This window comes from Suricata suricatta, chromosome 11 (genome assembly GCF_006229205.1).
Source record: "Suricata suricatta isolate VVHF042 chromosome 11, meerkat_22Aug2017_6uvM2_HiC, whole genome shotgun sequence".
NCBI lineage: Eukaryota > Metazoa > Chordata > Mammalia > Carnivora > Herpestidae > Suricata > Suricata suricatta.
The window spans coordinates 19,108,761-19,124,534 of record NC_043710.1 but is presented as its reverse complement, the minus strand read 5'-3'; the positions used below and the strand labels follow the sequence as shown (position 1 = coordinate 19,124,534).

The 15,774-nt window shown below is 42.1% G+C and overlaps 1 protein-coding gene across 4 annotated transcripts in view; it reads left to right on the top strand.

Annotated features, from left to right (window-relative positions):
• Window positions 1-9,987: 9,987 nt before the first annotated feature.
• Window positions 9,988-15,774, top strand: part of TTC17 (tetratricopeptide repeat domain 17) — a 127,197-nt gene continuing 121,410 nt past the window's right edge. For all 4 annotated transcript variants that reach the window (XM_029957439.1, XM_029957442.1, XM_029957440.1 and 1 more), the window contains exon 1: window positions 9,988-10,163. In XM_029957439.1, coding sequence (XP_029813299.1) covers window positions 10,005-10,163 — 159 coding nt within the window. In that variant the 5' untranslated portion in view covers window positions 9,988-10,004. The remainder of the gene's footprint in view (window positions 10,164-15,774) is intronic.

Here is a 15,774-nt window from a genome sequence, read left to right as displayed (position 1 = left end):
TTTTGTGTCTTGATGTGTTAATGATTCTGATAACTAAAGATTCCTGAATATCCATTATCGATTGCTTCTATTTTGCCAAACAGTCAATCCTGCTAAGCAGTGTGTTAGACCATGAAAATATAAAGATGGACAAGTTGGGTCTACCTTCAAGGAGTTCGGTATTGCAAGTTATTTTTAATTTTCATCCTTTGAGATTTATATTTAAGAGGTAATACACTTCTGGAAAAAAGGATTTGGTTATTTTTACAGAAGCAGAACAGCAGCTACATACTTGCCAAATCATGGTGAAATAATTTCCATCTTCAGGTTAATACGTAAAGCAAGCCAGAATGTCTTAATTTCATTCCCAGCCTTTACTAAAAGTCTTCCTGAAGTAGCACCAAGAATGGTTAGGAGTGTTTTAAAGCCATCATTTAAATGGATCAGGACGAGATAATTAAAGTCCCTGGGTGATCACAGCCAGTCCTATAGCTTTAATGCCACTACATGCTGCGGACCACCAAATTTCTGTGTCCATGATTTCCTGCCTGGAGATTCATAGTAGCCTTCTGATTGATCTCCCTGCTGTTACACTGGACTCTTTACAGGCTGCTCGAAACATGAGAGCAGAGATCCACTCCTACTTGAAGCTGTTCAGTGGCTTATTTCAGAATAAAAATCAAAACCCATGCCGTGGCCATTCATCCCTGCCCTCAGCTGCTATCCTTCCTCTCCACTCTGCCCCAGGCAGCTGGCTTCCTGCAGCCTGGGAAGACGCGACTACCTTGGGATTTTTGCACTAGCTGTTCCCTCTAGCCACTCCTCTCCCTTCTATCTGCTTGTTAACTCCATCTCCAAATCCTCAAAAGTTCACCTCAAGGAACATTAAATATTGCAATGCCCCTTTCTATTCTGCCAAGACTCCAAATCCCACTTACCGCATGTTCTCTAGAGCATTTGCCAACTTCGAACATACTGTATAGTTTACTTGAATGCTGTTTACTCTGTCTTCCCCTGATAGAATGTAATGTTGCTAAAATGTCACAAAGGGAAGGATTTTTGCTATTTACTCACTGATAGTCGTAACTGCCTAAAACAGCACTTGGCACATAGTAAGCTTTCAATAAAGAGTCAGAGGGTTTTTAGGCTCTGGGAACAGTGGTGAACAAGAGAGGTAAACTGGGAATTCACGTTCTGTTACACAGAGCCTGATAAATAGGCTGATTTCAGAGAGTAGTAGTATGGAAACGCTGAAGCATTCTAATGTGACTGTGTAAGAGCGCTAGCATAGAATGGTTAGGGAAAGTCTCTAATTAATTTGAGGGGTGCCTGAGTGGCTCAGTCAGTTAAGCATCTGACTTCAGCTCAGGTCATGATCTGGTTCGTTGAGTTCGAGCCCCGTGTCAGGCTCCGTGCTGACTGCTCAGAGCCTGGAGCCTGCTTCAGATTCTGTGTGTGTGTCTCTCTCTGCCACTCTCTCACCAAACTCATGCTGTCTCTCAAAAATAAAAACATTTTAAAAAGTTAAAAAAAAAAAAAGTTAATTTGAGCCAAGACCTGGATGATGATTTGGAGCCAGGCTAGTGAAGATCTCAAGGAAACGCATTGGAGATGGAGATGGAGGCAATAGACACTGCAGAACACTTGGCTTTAAGAACACCAGGCTGTGCTACAAACAAAAAAGTGGTGTGGGAGTGCTACCCCAAAGCTTTTAGGTTCCTAGTTTCAATCCCTGGGCCCCTACATTCCTTATCTATGATAATGAACGACTTTCAGTGACTCAGAGGGCACTGTGCGGTTTCTAATACTGGGGCATGTTTCTGCTGTCCAGAAAATGGTTGTTATCCCACAGCCCACTCCGCCCCTATTCAACCAGCTAATGGATTCATCCTTCAGGCCAGACCAGATTTCATTCTGCTTCGGAAGCCTTTCCTCCCAAGGTGTGTACAGGACCAGCACCTGTGTGCTCCCTAAGCACACTATCTTCTCCCAAACTGGAGGAGGCGGGGCGCCTGGTGGCTCTCTCTGACCCTCCCCTGCTCATACTCTGTTGGGTCTCTCAAAAATAAAAAAATAAATATAAAAAGAAACTGTAGGAGGAACTCAAAGCAGTTCTGGACAGGTGGAAAACAACTGAGATTCAATTCTAGCAACTAAAACAACAATAAAATCTAATTTATCAAAAAACCTAAGAAATTGTAGATTAATTCCTAGAAGTTGTACATTTGCTACATAAAACTAATGCTATCAAAAAATAAGAAAAATCAGTAAAATTCTGGTCATAAAAGTTGATATTAGAAACAAGATCTGAGGGACACCCAGGTGGCTCTGTCAGCTGAGCATCTGACTTTGCCTAGGGTCACAATTTTACGGTTCGTGGGTTTGAGCCCAATGTCCGGCTCTGTGCTGAGCGCTCAAATGGAGCCTGCTTCAGATTCTGCGTCTCCCTCACTCTGCCCCTCCTTGCTTGTGCTCTATCTCCAGAAATAAACATTAAAAATTTTAAAAAAAGAGCTGAGACAAGGCCTAGATATACAGAATTCTAGGTACAGCTCCAGTTAATATTTCTCAAGAAATATATCAGAAAAGGAACAGAGGAGAACAAATAAAAGATGAGGAAATGGTATTTCTATGAGGAAAAACTAAAACTTAGCTTTCTATAAAGTGGTAAGGTCATAAAGCACAAACTAGTGAAAGGTTTTAATAGGATGAACTCGAATTTCATCAGAAAATGCAGATATTAATTGTATGGAACCAGAATAACCCCTAGTAGCCAAAAGCAAACCTGAAAAAGAAAACCAAAGCTGGAAGCATCACAATTCTGGACCCCAAACTGTATACAAAGTTATAATCATCAAGACAGTATGGTACTGGCACAAAAATGAAACAGAATAGAGAACCTAGAAATGGACCCACAAATATATGGCCAACTAATCTTTGACAAAGCAGGAAAGAATATCCAGTGGAATAAAGGCTGTCTCTTCAGCAAATGGTGTTGGGAAAACTGGACAGCAACATATAGAAGAATGAACGTAGACCACTTTCGTACACCACACACAAAAATAAACTCAAAATGGATGAAAGACCTAAAGGTAAGACAAGAAGCCCTCAAAATCCTAGAAGAGAAAGCAGGCAAAAACCTCTTTGACCCTGGCCACAGCAGCTTCTTACTCAACATGTCTCTGTAGGCAAGGGAAACAAAAGCAAAAGTGAACTATTGGGACCTCATCAAGATAAAAAGCCTTCTGCATAGTGAAGGAAACAATCAGCAAAACTAAAAGGCAACCTATGGAGTGGGAGAAGATAGTTGCAAATGACATATCAGAAAAAGGGTTAGTATCCAAAATCTATAAAGAACTTATCAAACTCAACACCCCCCCCAAAAAAAACCCCATAAATTCAGTGAAAAAATGGGCAAGAAGACATGAATAGACACTTCTAAGGAAGACATCCAGATGGCTAACAGATACATGAAAAAATGCTCAATGTCACTCATCATCAGGAAAATACAAATCCAAACCTCGATGAGATACCACCTCACACCTGTCAGAATAGCTAACATTAACAACTCAGGCAATGACAGATGTTGGAGAGGAGGCAGAGAACAGTGAACCCTTTTGCACTGCTAGTGGGAATGCAAACTGGTGCAGCCACTCTGGAAAACAGTATGGAGGTTCCTCAAAAAATTAAAAAATTAAAAATAGAAGTACCCTACAACCCAGCAATTGCACTACTAGGTATTTTTTCAAAGGATACAGGCGTGCAATTTTGAAAGGGCACATGTACCCCAATGTTTATAGCAGTGCTATTGACAATAGCCAAAGTATGGAAAGAGCCCAAATGCCCACTGACCAATGAACAGATAAAGAAAATATGATGTATATATACAGAATGGAATAGTAATCAGTGACCAAAAAGAATGAAGTCTTGCCACCTGCAACAACATGGATGAAACTAGAGTGTATTATGCTAAGCAAAATTAGAGAAAGACAAATACCATGACTTCACTCATGTGGAACTTAAGATACAAAACAGATAAACATAAAGGAAAGGAGGCAAAACAGAGTTTGCTAGAGGGGTTTGCAGTGGGAGGATGGGGTAAATGGGCAAGGGGCATTAAGGAGGACATTTGTTGGGATGAGCACTGGGTGTTATATATAGGGGATGAGTCACTGGATTCTACTCCTGAAATCATTATTGCACTATATGCTAACTAACTTGGATGTAAATTAAAAATAAAATAAATTTTAAAAAATGAGGATATTGAAACTTGAGTGTATGTGGGAGTAAAAGCTGGGGGTGGGGGCAGGTATGATCTTCAGCTACTTACAGAATGAATAGTCAATACACTTACTCCATAGAAACTGCCCTTCCCACATATATTAACAGCTGCAAGACTTTTGATAAATTAACATCTTGAAAGTCTGTATCAGCAACATTCTTTTGGGGCTGACCATCATGTTATTCTCAGAGCAGCCCTGGTGTCACTGTGAATTACTGGACATTTGGTCTCATCCATAGTAGTCCTCATGCTTCAGACTGCTTGATCTGTTTGGCAAACAATTTCTAAATGAAATTGTAAACCCGGTTCACTTTGCACATAGCTTTTGGAGAGATATACATCTACAGCCCTTCCTACCATAACTAGCCTCCCTCCCTATCTACCCTATCAACTTCTATCAATTCGAAATCCCTCTAAAGGAATTAACTGTATGCAGAGTAAACTGCCAATAATTCCTTCTGTGCCTGCTTGAACATAATGCTTCACTCAGCAAGATGGGTCTATTTCCTTTTCCCTTTGAACCTCAGCTACCCTCATTCCCTCCTCTGACCAGTAGAATGCAGAGGAGACACTTCCAGTTCTGGGTCTGGCCTTCAAGGAGCCTGGCAGCTTCCATCGTGCAGGAAGCCCCTGAAACTACCCTGAGAGAAAGCCCAGCCACCCCTAGCCCTTTCCACTACTCCAACTAAAGAACTAGATGCGTACGTGGAGTCATTCCGGGGCATGCCAGTCCCAGCTGAGGTCCCAGCTGAAAGCAGCCTTAGGAAGGACCCCAGCCAAGCAGAAGAACCACCCAGCTGAATCTAGGCAACAAACTATGAAATATAATAAATCATGTCTTAAAGTTAAACATTTAAAAATGCCACTACAATTTAAGTTGGTTTACCATGAAGCAAAAGATAACCAATTAACAGAATTTAAACCAGAATGTTAATTCTCTCAGGTATATTTATATCTTATATTGTCTCTAAGGAATACACAGTATGGAAATTCTCTGCAAGTTCCAGTGAAAACGGCCCTAAGGAGGAGATAATCCAGAAAGTTCATTTTGTCATTGTCCAATTTCTGGCTTCAAAAACTCTATACTTTAGAGAGATAATAAGTAAAAGTCAAACTAACCAAGGTTTTTGGAAGATAAAAACATATTTTTACAGGAAATGCTTTCTGTTATCAGATGCTAAGAATATATAACCAATTGAACAAAGAATTACACAAGAGTTTATTAGCTATTCAAAATTTCCAAAGTACTACCAAAACAAACAAACATACAGGCCAAAATTTCTGATGAACATAGATGTAAAAGTCCTCAACAAAATATGCTGCATTAAAAAATACATTAAAAGGATTATTCACCCTGATCAAGTGGAATTTATTCCAGAGATGCAAGGATGGTTCAATATTTGCAAATCAATGTGATACACCACAGTGACAAAATAAAGGAAAAAAATCATATGATCATCTCAATAAATACAGAAAAAACATTTGACAAAATTTAACATCTATTCATGATAAAAACTCTCAACAAGGTGGGTTTAGAGGGAACATATGTCAACATAATAATTGCCATATATGAAAAACCCACAGCTAACATCATATTCAATGGTGAAAAACTGAGAGCCTTTCCTCTAAGATCAGGAACAAGAATAAGGACGTCCACTCTCACCACTTTTATTCAACATAACTGGAAGTCCCAGCCACAGCAGTCAGACAAGAAAAAATAAATAAAATGCATCCAAATTGGTAAGGAAGAAGTTAAACTTTCACTATTTACAGATGACATGCTACTATACATAGAAAATCCTGAGGACTCCACCAAAAAACTATTAGAAGTAAAAAATAAATTCAGTAAAGTTGTAGGATACATAGAAATCAATTGTTTCAAGGGCTAATAATGAAGTAGCATGAAGAGAAATTAAGAAAACAAGTCCATTCACAATTACTCCAAAAAGAATACAATACCAAGGAATAAACCTAATCAAGGAATTGAAAGGCCTTACTCTAAAAACTATAAAACGCTGATGAAAGAAAATATAAATGACACAAACAAATAGCATGATATTCCACCCCTATGGCCTGGAAGAACAAATATTGTACTACCCAAAGCATTCTACAGATTCAATGCAATCCCTACCAAAACAACAATCTTTTTCACTAAAGATTCTTGAGAAAGAAGAACAAAACTGGAGGTATCACAGTCCCAAATGTCAAGATATACTACAAAGCTGCAGTAATTAAAACAATATGATACGGGCACAAAAATAGACATACAGGTCATTGGAACAGAACAGAGCGCCCAGAAACAAATCCATGCTTATCTGGTCAAGTAATCTACAACAAAGGAGGCAAGAGTATACAATGGAGAAAATACAGTCTCTTCAATAAATGGTGCTGGGAAATCTGGACAGCTACATGCAAAAGAATGAAACTGGACCACTTTCTTTTTTTTTAAGTTATTTATTTATTTGTTTGTTTGACTGTTTAGACAGAGCAAGAGCGAGTGCTAGCAGGGGAGAGGCATAGAGAGAGGGTGAGAGAGAAAATTCCAAGCAGGATCCGCACTGTCAGTGCAGAGCCTGACATGGGGCTCGAACTCATGAGCATGAAATCATACCTTGAGCTTAAGGTGGACACTTAACTGATTGAGCCACCCAGGTGCTCCTGGATCACTTTCTTATACGCAGGAACAAACTCGGAATGGAGTTGACAGACTTTTTTTTTTTTTTTTTTTTTTACAATCTGGGATTTGAGGTATACATAAATAATAGATTTGAAAGGGAGAGTAGGGAAAAGATTTCAGGCAGGAAACAGAAGGAGCAAGAGCACTTCTATGTATTAGTGTGTGATGCTTAAAATAGTTCAATAAGACCAGTAGAGCAGTCAGGATCTGTGGCAGGCAGAATTCCACAAATTATCCTTATTCTCATAAAATCACCTCCCTTGAATGTGGGCAGAACATGTGAATAAGATATCATGCCTGTGATATACTACAATATACAGCAAAAAGGAATTTTAGTAGTTGTCATTGAGGTTACAAATTAGTTGATTTGGGGTTAATCAAAAGAGAGATTCAGGCAGACCTTCTCTAACCACATGAGCCCTTTAAATCTGGGTCTACAGATGAGAAATAGAGGAAGTCAGAGACTCATGTAGTGGAGATGTTCCTACTTCCCTTGAAGGAACACTTGGCATGATGAGAAGGGCATGGTAGCAAGGAATGGTGGGCGCCCTTGGAGTGGACAATGGCCACAGTCAGCAGCTAGCAAGAAAAATGACTACAGGGGCACCTGGGTGGCTCAGTTGGTTGAGTGTCCAACTTCAGCTCAGGTCAGGATATCACAGTCTGTGAGTTCGAGCCCCAGGTCGGGCTCTGTGCTGACTGATTGGAGCCTGGAGCCTGCTTTGGATTCTTTGTCTCCTTCTCTCTCTACCTCTCACCCACTTGTGCTCTGTCTCCCTGTGTCTCTCAAAAATAAAAAAATGTAAAAAATTAAAAAAAAAGAAAAATGACTACAATGGCAAAGGACTGAATTCTGACAAGAAATCTGAAAGAGCTTGAAAGAGGCACCCAAACCTCAGATGAGAAAGCAGCCTCCTATCATCATGTGAGACACTGAGAATCTAGCCATGCCACACCAGACTCTTGACCCGTGAACACAGTGAGATCGTACATGTGTGTTAAGCTGCTCAATTTATGGTAATTTGTTACACAACAACAAATTGGTAGAAAACTAATACAGGCTCACAAAAGACAAGGGTTATCATCTAGGGAAGACAGAGGTGCATGGGATATTAAAGCTAAAGAAGCTGTGATTCCACCTCTTTACAGGCTAACTTGTGAGTGTCTGAGAAATTGCTGTTGGTCAAAATATGTGGTGTTGGGGCTTCTCTCAAATTCCTCATCATCCTTCAGACATGCTCAGGCTCTACAGTTAGGTCGATTAAGTCCAAATCTGAGGTCTGCAACTAATTAGCTATATGATCTTGACCAAATTACTTAGCCAGTCTACACCTGGGTGTCAGTAAAGATTAATAGGAACTATGTGTGTACACTGCCAGTATGTATTAAACACTTAACAAATATTAGATGATGATAATTGCCATTACTGAGCAACTTTTTATACAGGTAAGAGGGTTGATGTCTACACCTCAAAATAAGATGCTGAGAACAAGAAGTCTCCATTACTTGTCACTTCTCTATTTGAAAATTTTGGAACACTTGCTATTGTCTATGTTTACACTCTTTAGTATGACGTTCAAGAAACCCTTGCAACCTGCCACTGCTTTCACCATTTCACCTTTATTGATTATTCTGCTTGATCAGCACCTTGCTTGAAGCCTTTCACCTAGCTGGTTGCTCCTTCTTCTACACATGCGTCCGCATACACCTCCATGGTCCTGTATTTGTATTGTTAACCTGCCAATATTCCACTAAATTGCACATTCTTCAGTGGTCAGATCACCATACCCACTGTCTAGCAGAGTATAGACAAAAAAGTGGATGAGTCACACATTTTTAGTGAGATGAATGTTCATTACTGCAATCCTCTAAGAAAAGTCTCAGAAGGAACTAAAAACCAATGCTGTGGTCATTGCTTCCATAGTGCGAGGTGATGTTTAAACACTTGGCAATTTTGTTTTCCAGCAATATGCCAAAGTAGGGAAGTGGTCAGGCAAAATTCTCACCCTCCTTTTCCCAAAGAGAAAACCAAAGGCATAAAGAGTCTAACCACAAAATGACACACAAAACTAGAAGGCAGCCTCAAAATACCTAAAACAACATATCTAACTAGAAGCTAGAAGGCAGGCTAGTCAGTCGCTTGGCCCACGTGTTGGTTCACTAGGGGGAAGTGGTTCTTAATGTACATACCGGTCCCCTGGGACTCTGGCTGAAAGGTAGAATCTGATGGGGAGGGGTGGAAGAGTCAAGAAAGTGCATTTCTAATAAACGGCCAGGTGATGCCAATGCTATTGGTCTTCAGGTCTCCAGATCTAGACTTCCAGCCTAGATCTGCGTTGCCCAGTGAGGTAGCCCCTACCCATTTACGGCTTAAGCCCCGAAATCTTGCTAACCTGAATTTAGATGAGCTGTTAAGGCTAACATACATACCTATTTCGACGACTTAGTACAAAAAAACTCAGTAATTTGTAGATTTCATATTGAACTAATACTATATTACATATAGTGGGTTAAGTAAAATGTTATTTCACTGTCTTTTTTTAAATTCCATATGTGGCTTGTGGCTCACATATTTATACTGAACAGCACTGCCCTAGACTGACAACCCGCCCAACTTCGAAGCTTCTACTGTTATGAAAATAAAAGAGAATCCATGTCTTCCCTTAGGCGTTTTGAAAGCATACCTTATATTTCTCAACTATATTACACAACCAGAAATTAAAATGAAATAAAGTGAATACACACACACACACACACACACTCTGTGTGTATACTCTTGAATCCTCTTATTTCGACTTAGGCTCCACCTAGAACACGACTTTTATCTCCCTCTGGTTCCCACGCCACGAGACCGTATCGCGCACAGGAAAACAATAACAAAAAAAGCGGTCTCCGACCTGAAGCCAAACCCGGCGGCCCCGGCTGCCAAACGGAGGCTGAGAACGCCGGTCGTCAGCGGGCAGCGCCCCCTGGGCTCCACCTCCTCCAGCGCCGACCTCCCCAACATGGCGGGCGGCGGGGGCCCGCTTCCGCTTCCGGTGCGAGCAGCCGGGCCGGGGGGGCAAGATGGCGGCGGCAGTAGGGGTCCGCGGCCGGTGCGAGCTGCCGCCTTGCTCCGGCCCAGGCTGGCTCCTCAGCCTTTCCGCCTTGCTGAGTGTGGCGGCTCGAGGGGCCTTCGCCACCACACACTGGGTCGTCACGGAGGACGGGAAGATCCAGCAGCAGGTAGCGGCCATAAGCGTCCCTGTCCGCCCGCGCCCGCCCTCGCCCCGGGGGATTCCCAGGTCCGGCCCCCGGCTGTTTGGCTCCACGCGGCCCCGCCCCCCAGCCTACCTTCCCACGGTCCCGGCGCCGGGGTCCGTGCGACCCCGATGCTGAGACCCGGCGTCGCCCCCTCCCCATTTGTCCTCTGGCCCTCGCCTCAGCCGCCAGCAAGTTCTCAGCCTTGCACCCCTGGGGCAGCGTGCCGCGTGGGAAGAGTCACCCGGCTGTGGGGGGGTCGGACTCTGGGGACATTTTGTTGTGCTTGGGCTTTAGAAACCGCAGATTCATTATCCTTGCCTCTGGTTTTTCGCGGGCCCACCACGCGTCACCAGCCCTCCCCGAAGAAGTAGAAAGCAGGTGGCAGCGCCTGGCTGTGCGCGAGTCCCAGGGCGGTGACAGCTCCGGCACCCCTAGGCAGTGGGTCATCGAATGCTTCCTTCCCCGGTCTCCTCTTACAGTGCTGGAATTCGTGTCAGGCCGAGGTAGTGTCAGCTTGTACCGTTACCCAGGTCAACAGGGGCTCTTTAGAGACAGAATACACTTTCCTTCCGAAGGAATGCTTGAAGATGCCTCTGGTGGCGTTCCTGCATCTTTCCGGCTGTAACTGCCCTCGTTTCCCAGTGTACTTTGCATTCTTTCTTTACCTAGTTCCTGTAGCCCAGCCCCGCAAGGAGGAGATGCGATTTCCTGGATGCTTGTGTGCCCGTCCGAACTAATTCCTCAGAGGAGAGACCGCTTTTCTTACATAACTTTACATTTTGTGAATGCCGCCCATCCCTAAACAGTACGTTTGTGTGGTCTGCTGCAGAATCTTGGTAAACTTAATGACTTCCAACACTTGGGAGCAATCCTGAAGCGTCCAGCAAACATTTAGGAAGTGAATTGTGTGCCCCATGCAGTTTGGCTCCCTGATCTCAAGTGTATTAACCGTCATCGTGTGCAATGATGGACCTTTCGATTGTGTGTAATGAATGATGATGGGAACACAGTGCAGGGTTTACTTTTGTATGAAGTGGGCTTCTCGTTTAGATTTGCCTTGTGATGGCAAATTTAACCTCACATACAATGAGTGAGTTTAACAATGTAAAACCCGGCAGTGATTTTTAGTATATCTGAGAAAAGACTAACTTCTTACTGGGTGGTCTTTTTCCCTATACCAACTTACAGTAGAAAAAAATTTCCTTTTCATGGCCATTACATTTGAGATTAAAAAAATAGGTGCGCATTTCAAAAACTCTAGAAAGCACTGCAAGTTTATTTCTTTAACAAAAGATCAGAAATTTTATGTGAGTCCTGGCTGCTACCCCCTACCGTCTTATTTCCTGATGGTAGTTTTCCCTGAAGCCCTTAGGAAGGGATACATGGATAAGTCACTCTTGCTGCAATTTGGGGAGCTATCGCCTATTGGCTCTTTTGCAATATTGTTTTTGGCCACAGCTATTTATACACTATGACATTGACTTCTCCTTCCCATTTTGGTGTCCTGCCTCTCAGCCTAGGAAGTAGCCCATCTGAAGAGTGAAAGCTGGTAGAAATGTATTATTTGCTGAACATTGCAGTGTGAAAGTAGAACCTGATTTGTTTTTAACAAAAAAAACCCAAATTCTTTTTTTTTTGCACATTGGACACTTATGTTTTAGTGGGGTAAAGGTAGAGGTTTCTGTAACTTGCCTCAGAAAGGGAGAAATTTGAAGATTCTTTTGGAAATCTGCCAAGTCACTCCTGCAGTAAGTTGTTAGGCTTAAGGTTAAGAAAGCAAGATTTCTTTACTACAAGCTTTTAACAATTATCTTTTTCAGTGAATTTTCCAGTACTTTGCTACATAACAGTTCAGACAACCACAAAATTTTATACCAGAAGACATCAAGTTGGTGTCTTCCGGGTAACAAGAAGAGGCTAGGGAAGGAAAGTTGGATTTAATCTGAAGGAAAAGCAACACTTGTAAGTAAAGTAAGAGAGTTGAACACATGATCAGCTTCTGAGTGCCACTCTGTTAGCTGTGTATGTTACTCATGCTGTCCTTCCTGGGAGTATTAAATGCAGGCAGAATCCAAAACTCAATTTAGATTGTGATGAATTATCACATTTGCATATGCTTATCAAAGAACTGAAAGATCCCTTTAGTGTTTGGATTTGGGTATACTGTGGATCATTCCTACATTCAGCAACAGTTAATTAAAAGCTTATATATATATAATATCTGATATAATATCTGAATAAGAGCAGAAGTGTGATTTTAGTTTTAAAGTGGTCTAATATCAGGGAGAGAGCTAAGGGTAAACTGCAATGGCAATTTTAGAATATTAGCATGGCAAATACGTTTTGAAACTCTTTGCCTGATATTTAAACCTGTCCAAATTAGAAGAGGTCATTGTTTTCCAATAGTGAAGGTGGAGAAGTACTTATGAATGAAAAATCTGAATTGTCCAAAATACATACTTACATAGGGATATTTTTCACCACTGTAAAGTTTTAAGTACAGTAAGCAGTTCTTCCCAGGAGAAGAGAACAGTTGTTTGGTTTTTCTGTTTCAAGCCTTAGCAAGATAAAGATAGGCACCCACAAGTTACGACTGCAGACTTGTGAACATACGAATATGTTGGAAGACCTAGCCCTGTAAGGGGGGTGGAAATGGGGCTTCCGGCAGAGCAAGGAGATAGTCATTCCTCCGGGCAGCCTCCTCCCAGCCAGAGCTGTGGTTATGTGTGGCAGGTGGTGAGCCCTCGGCATGGCTTCTTAGGGAATTACTCCTTTCTACAGTCCCTGCCTCAGCTGGGAAGCACACCATATACGTTGTTAGGTTCCGTGTTCACGGAGCTGCCACCCAACTTCTAGGAGCATTGTCCAGGGAATCCTGGAGCTGGGAGGTGAAGAGAATGTTCTAGACTCTAAGTTCCTTTCCCACTGCAGTCAGGACAGTTAAGAAAAGATGCTCCTCTTCCCTTTAACTTTATGCTTCTCTCCCAGCTTTGGGCTTTATACCTCTGGACCCCATGTGTCCCCTGTACCTGAAAACTTTGCTTTATTTAAGCATGGGTCCTTGGCGTCCATGGACTTAAGGAGTGGGCTGTTAGAATCTCCTTACTTGGAGGATCTACGGAGTAATCAGGTCAGTGGATCCTCTGGGTGACTTCATTGTGAAGAATAGGCTTTGAGAGAAATTTGGTTGTTTCTCGTTTTCTTTTTTTTCTCTTTAATTATTCTAACGTTTATTTTTGAGAGAGAGAGAGAGCGAGCGAGCACGAGTGGGGGAGGGGCAGAGACAGAGGGAGACACGGAATCTGAAGCAGGCTCCAGGCTCTGAGCTGTCAGCATGGAGCCCGACGCGGGGCTCAAACTCACAAACTGCGAGATCATGACCTGAGCCGAAGTTGGATGCTTAACTGACCGAGCCACCCAGGTGCCTCTCTTTTATTTCCTTCATCGCTAGTATGGCAATATTTGTTTTTCTGTTTTTATCAAAACTGTCTGGAGAGTCACTTGAAGGTTAAATTAAGTTTTGTGAATTAGCCTAAGAGCCTAACCATAATGTGTCATATCATTACTGTGGAAAAACCAATGTTCCATGTTCTGAATTACCAGCTAACAAATGAACTCCTGAAATGTTACCAGTTTGTCTCAGGCTTATTGAATTAAGAAGTTGTACTTCTAAAAATAGGTGGGGGAGGGGACAGGGGTGCCGGGTAACTCAGTCGACTCTCGAACTCAGGTCAGGTCTTGATCTCAGTGTCAAGAGTTCAAGCCCCACATTGCTCTCTGTGCTGGGCATGAAGCCTACTTTAAAAAGTACTTCTAGCGCTGGGGTTCATATTCTTTCTCTTCATAAGTGGAAGTCTAAAACTTTAAGTAAATTTTTTAAATATTTTTAATTTATTTTGGGGAGACAGAGACAGTGTGAGCAAGGGAGGGTCAGAGAGAGAGGGCGATACAGAATCTGAAACAGGTTCCAGGCCCTGAGCTAGCTGTCAGCACAGAGCCCAATGCGGGGCTCGAACCCACGAACTATGAGATCATGACCTGAGCCGAAGCCGGATGCTTAACCGACTGAGCCACCCAGGCACCCCTAAAACTTGAAAGTAAATAAAGAGAATAATTGTTATCAATTCTCATAACATTATAATATTTCTTAGCTGCTGACAGTTTCCTTCTCAAATCTTAGAACCATAGTACTTTAGATTTGGAAAAAATTCTTAAAGGTTATATGGTACAACTCATAGGAGAGAAAGTCACCCAGAGTGACACATTTAGTGGCATTTAGTGATAGAAGTAAATAAAAATCTGCAGTGAGCACCTTGTACTCAGTAAGTTTGAAGTGCTTTTCCCCACTCTTAATGCCTACAAATGAAGGAATAGAAAGAAAAGTAAAGGAAAAATGGGAATAATGGAGTAAAGTCTTCTCTTTTCCAGTTTGCTTTACCTCTGCAGAATGTTTTGTGATGACTTTAAATTGGGGGTGGTTGGGGAAGGGTCAAAAATAGTTGTGATTTAATTTGGGTGTTATTTCATCATTTTGCCTTCTATCAAGCAAATGTCTTTATAGGACAGGTTCTTAGAACAAATGCAATTTCTGACAATGCTGATGATCTGTGGCTTAGCAACTTTGGCAGAAGGAGTGTTAGATAAGCAGTAATGTTTTAGCAGCTATGACCTGAGCAAGAGCTGTCAGGTTTAGTGGGACAGACAGGCTAAATCTCTATCTGTTGGTCTTTAATAGCTTGTAAGTGAAGGAGTGGTTTGATTTGGGTATTAAATAATTGGTTAACCTGGGAGAGGATATCTGGATGATACAAGAAGCTGACAGGTTTATTTCAGTGCTTTTCGAAACTGAGCCCATCTTTTCGACATAGAGCGTTACTTCTGTGTTTATATACTTCAGGAATTTACTTGGATCCGAGAAGTCATGGTTGTTCATTCACTAACTTGTTGGGTACCTGCTAAACCTTTGCAATTTGTCCTAGACATTGACATCAAAGTGGTTTGCACTTAAACCATTTTTTCCCACTTCCCATTATTCTTTTTTCTTATAAATTCCCAAGTGTTGGGGTGCCTGGGTGGCTCAGTCAGTTAAGCGTCTGACTTCGACTCAGATCATGATCTCACGGTTTGTGGGTTCAAGCCCCACGTCGGGCTCTGTGCTGACAGCTCAGAGCCTGGAGCCTGCTTCAGATTCTGTATCTCCCTCTCTCTCTGACCCTCCCCTGTTTGCGCTGTCTCTCTGTGTCTCTCAAAAATAATTAAATAAGCATTAAAAATTTTTATTTTATTCTATTTATTTATTTTTTTAAATAGTTTATTGTCAGATTGGTTTCCATACAACACCCAGTGCTCTTGCCCATAAGTGCCCTCCTCCATCACCACCACCTCTTTTCCCCCCTCCCCCTTCTTCTTCAACCCTCAGTTCATTTTCAGCATTCAATAGTCTCTCAAGTTTTGCATCTCTCTCTCTCCCCAACTCTCTTTCCCTCTTCCCCTCCCCCTGGTCCTCCATTAGGTTTCTCCTGTTTTCCTATTCAACCTATGAGTGCAAACATAGGGTATCTGTCCTTCTCTGCCTGACTTATTTCGCTTAGCA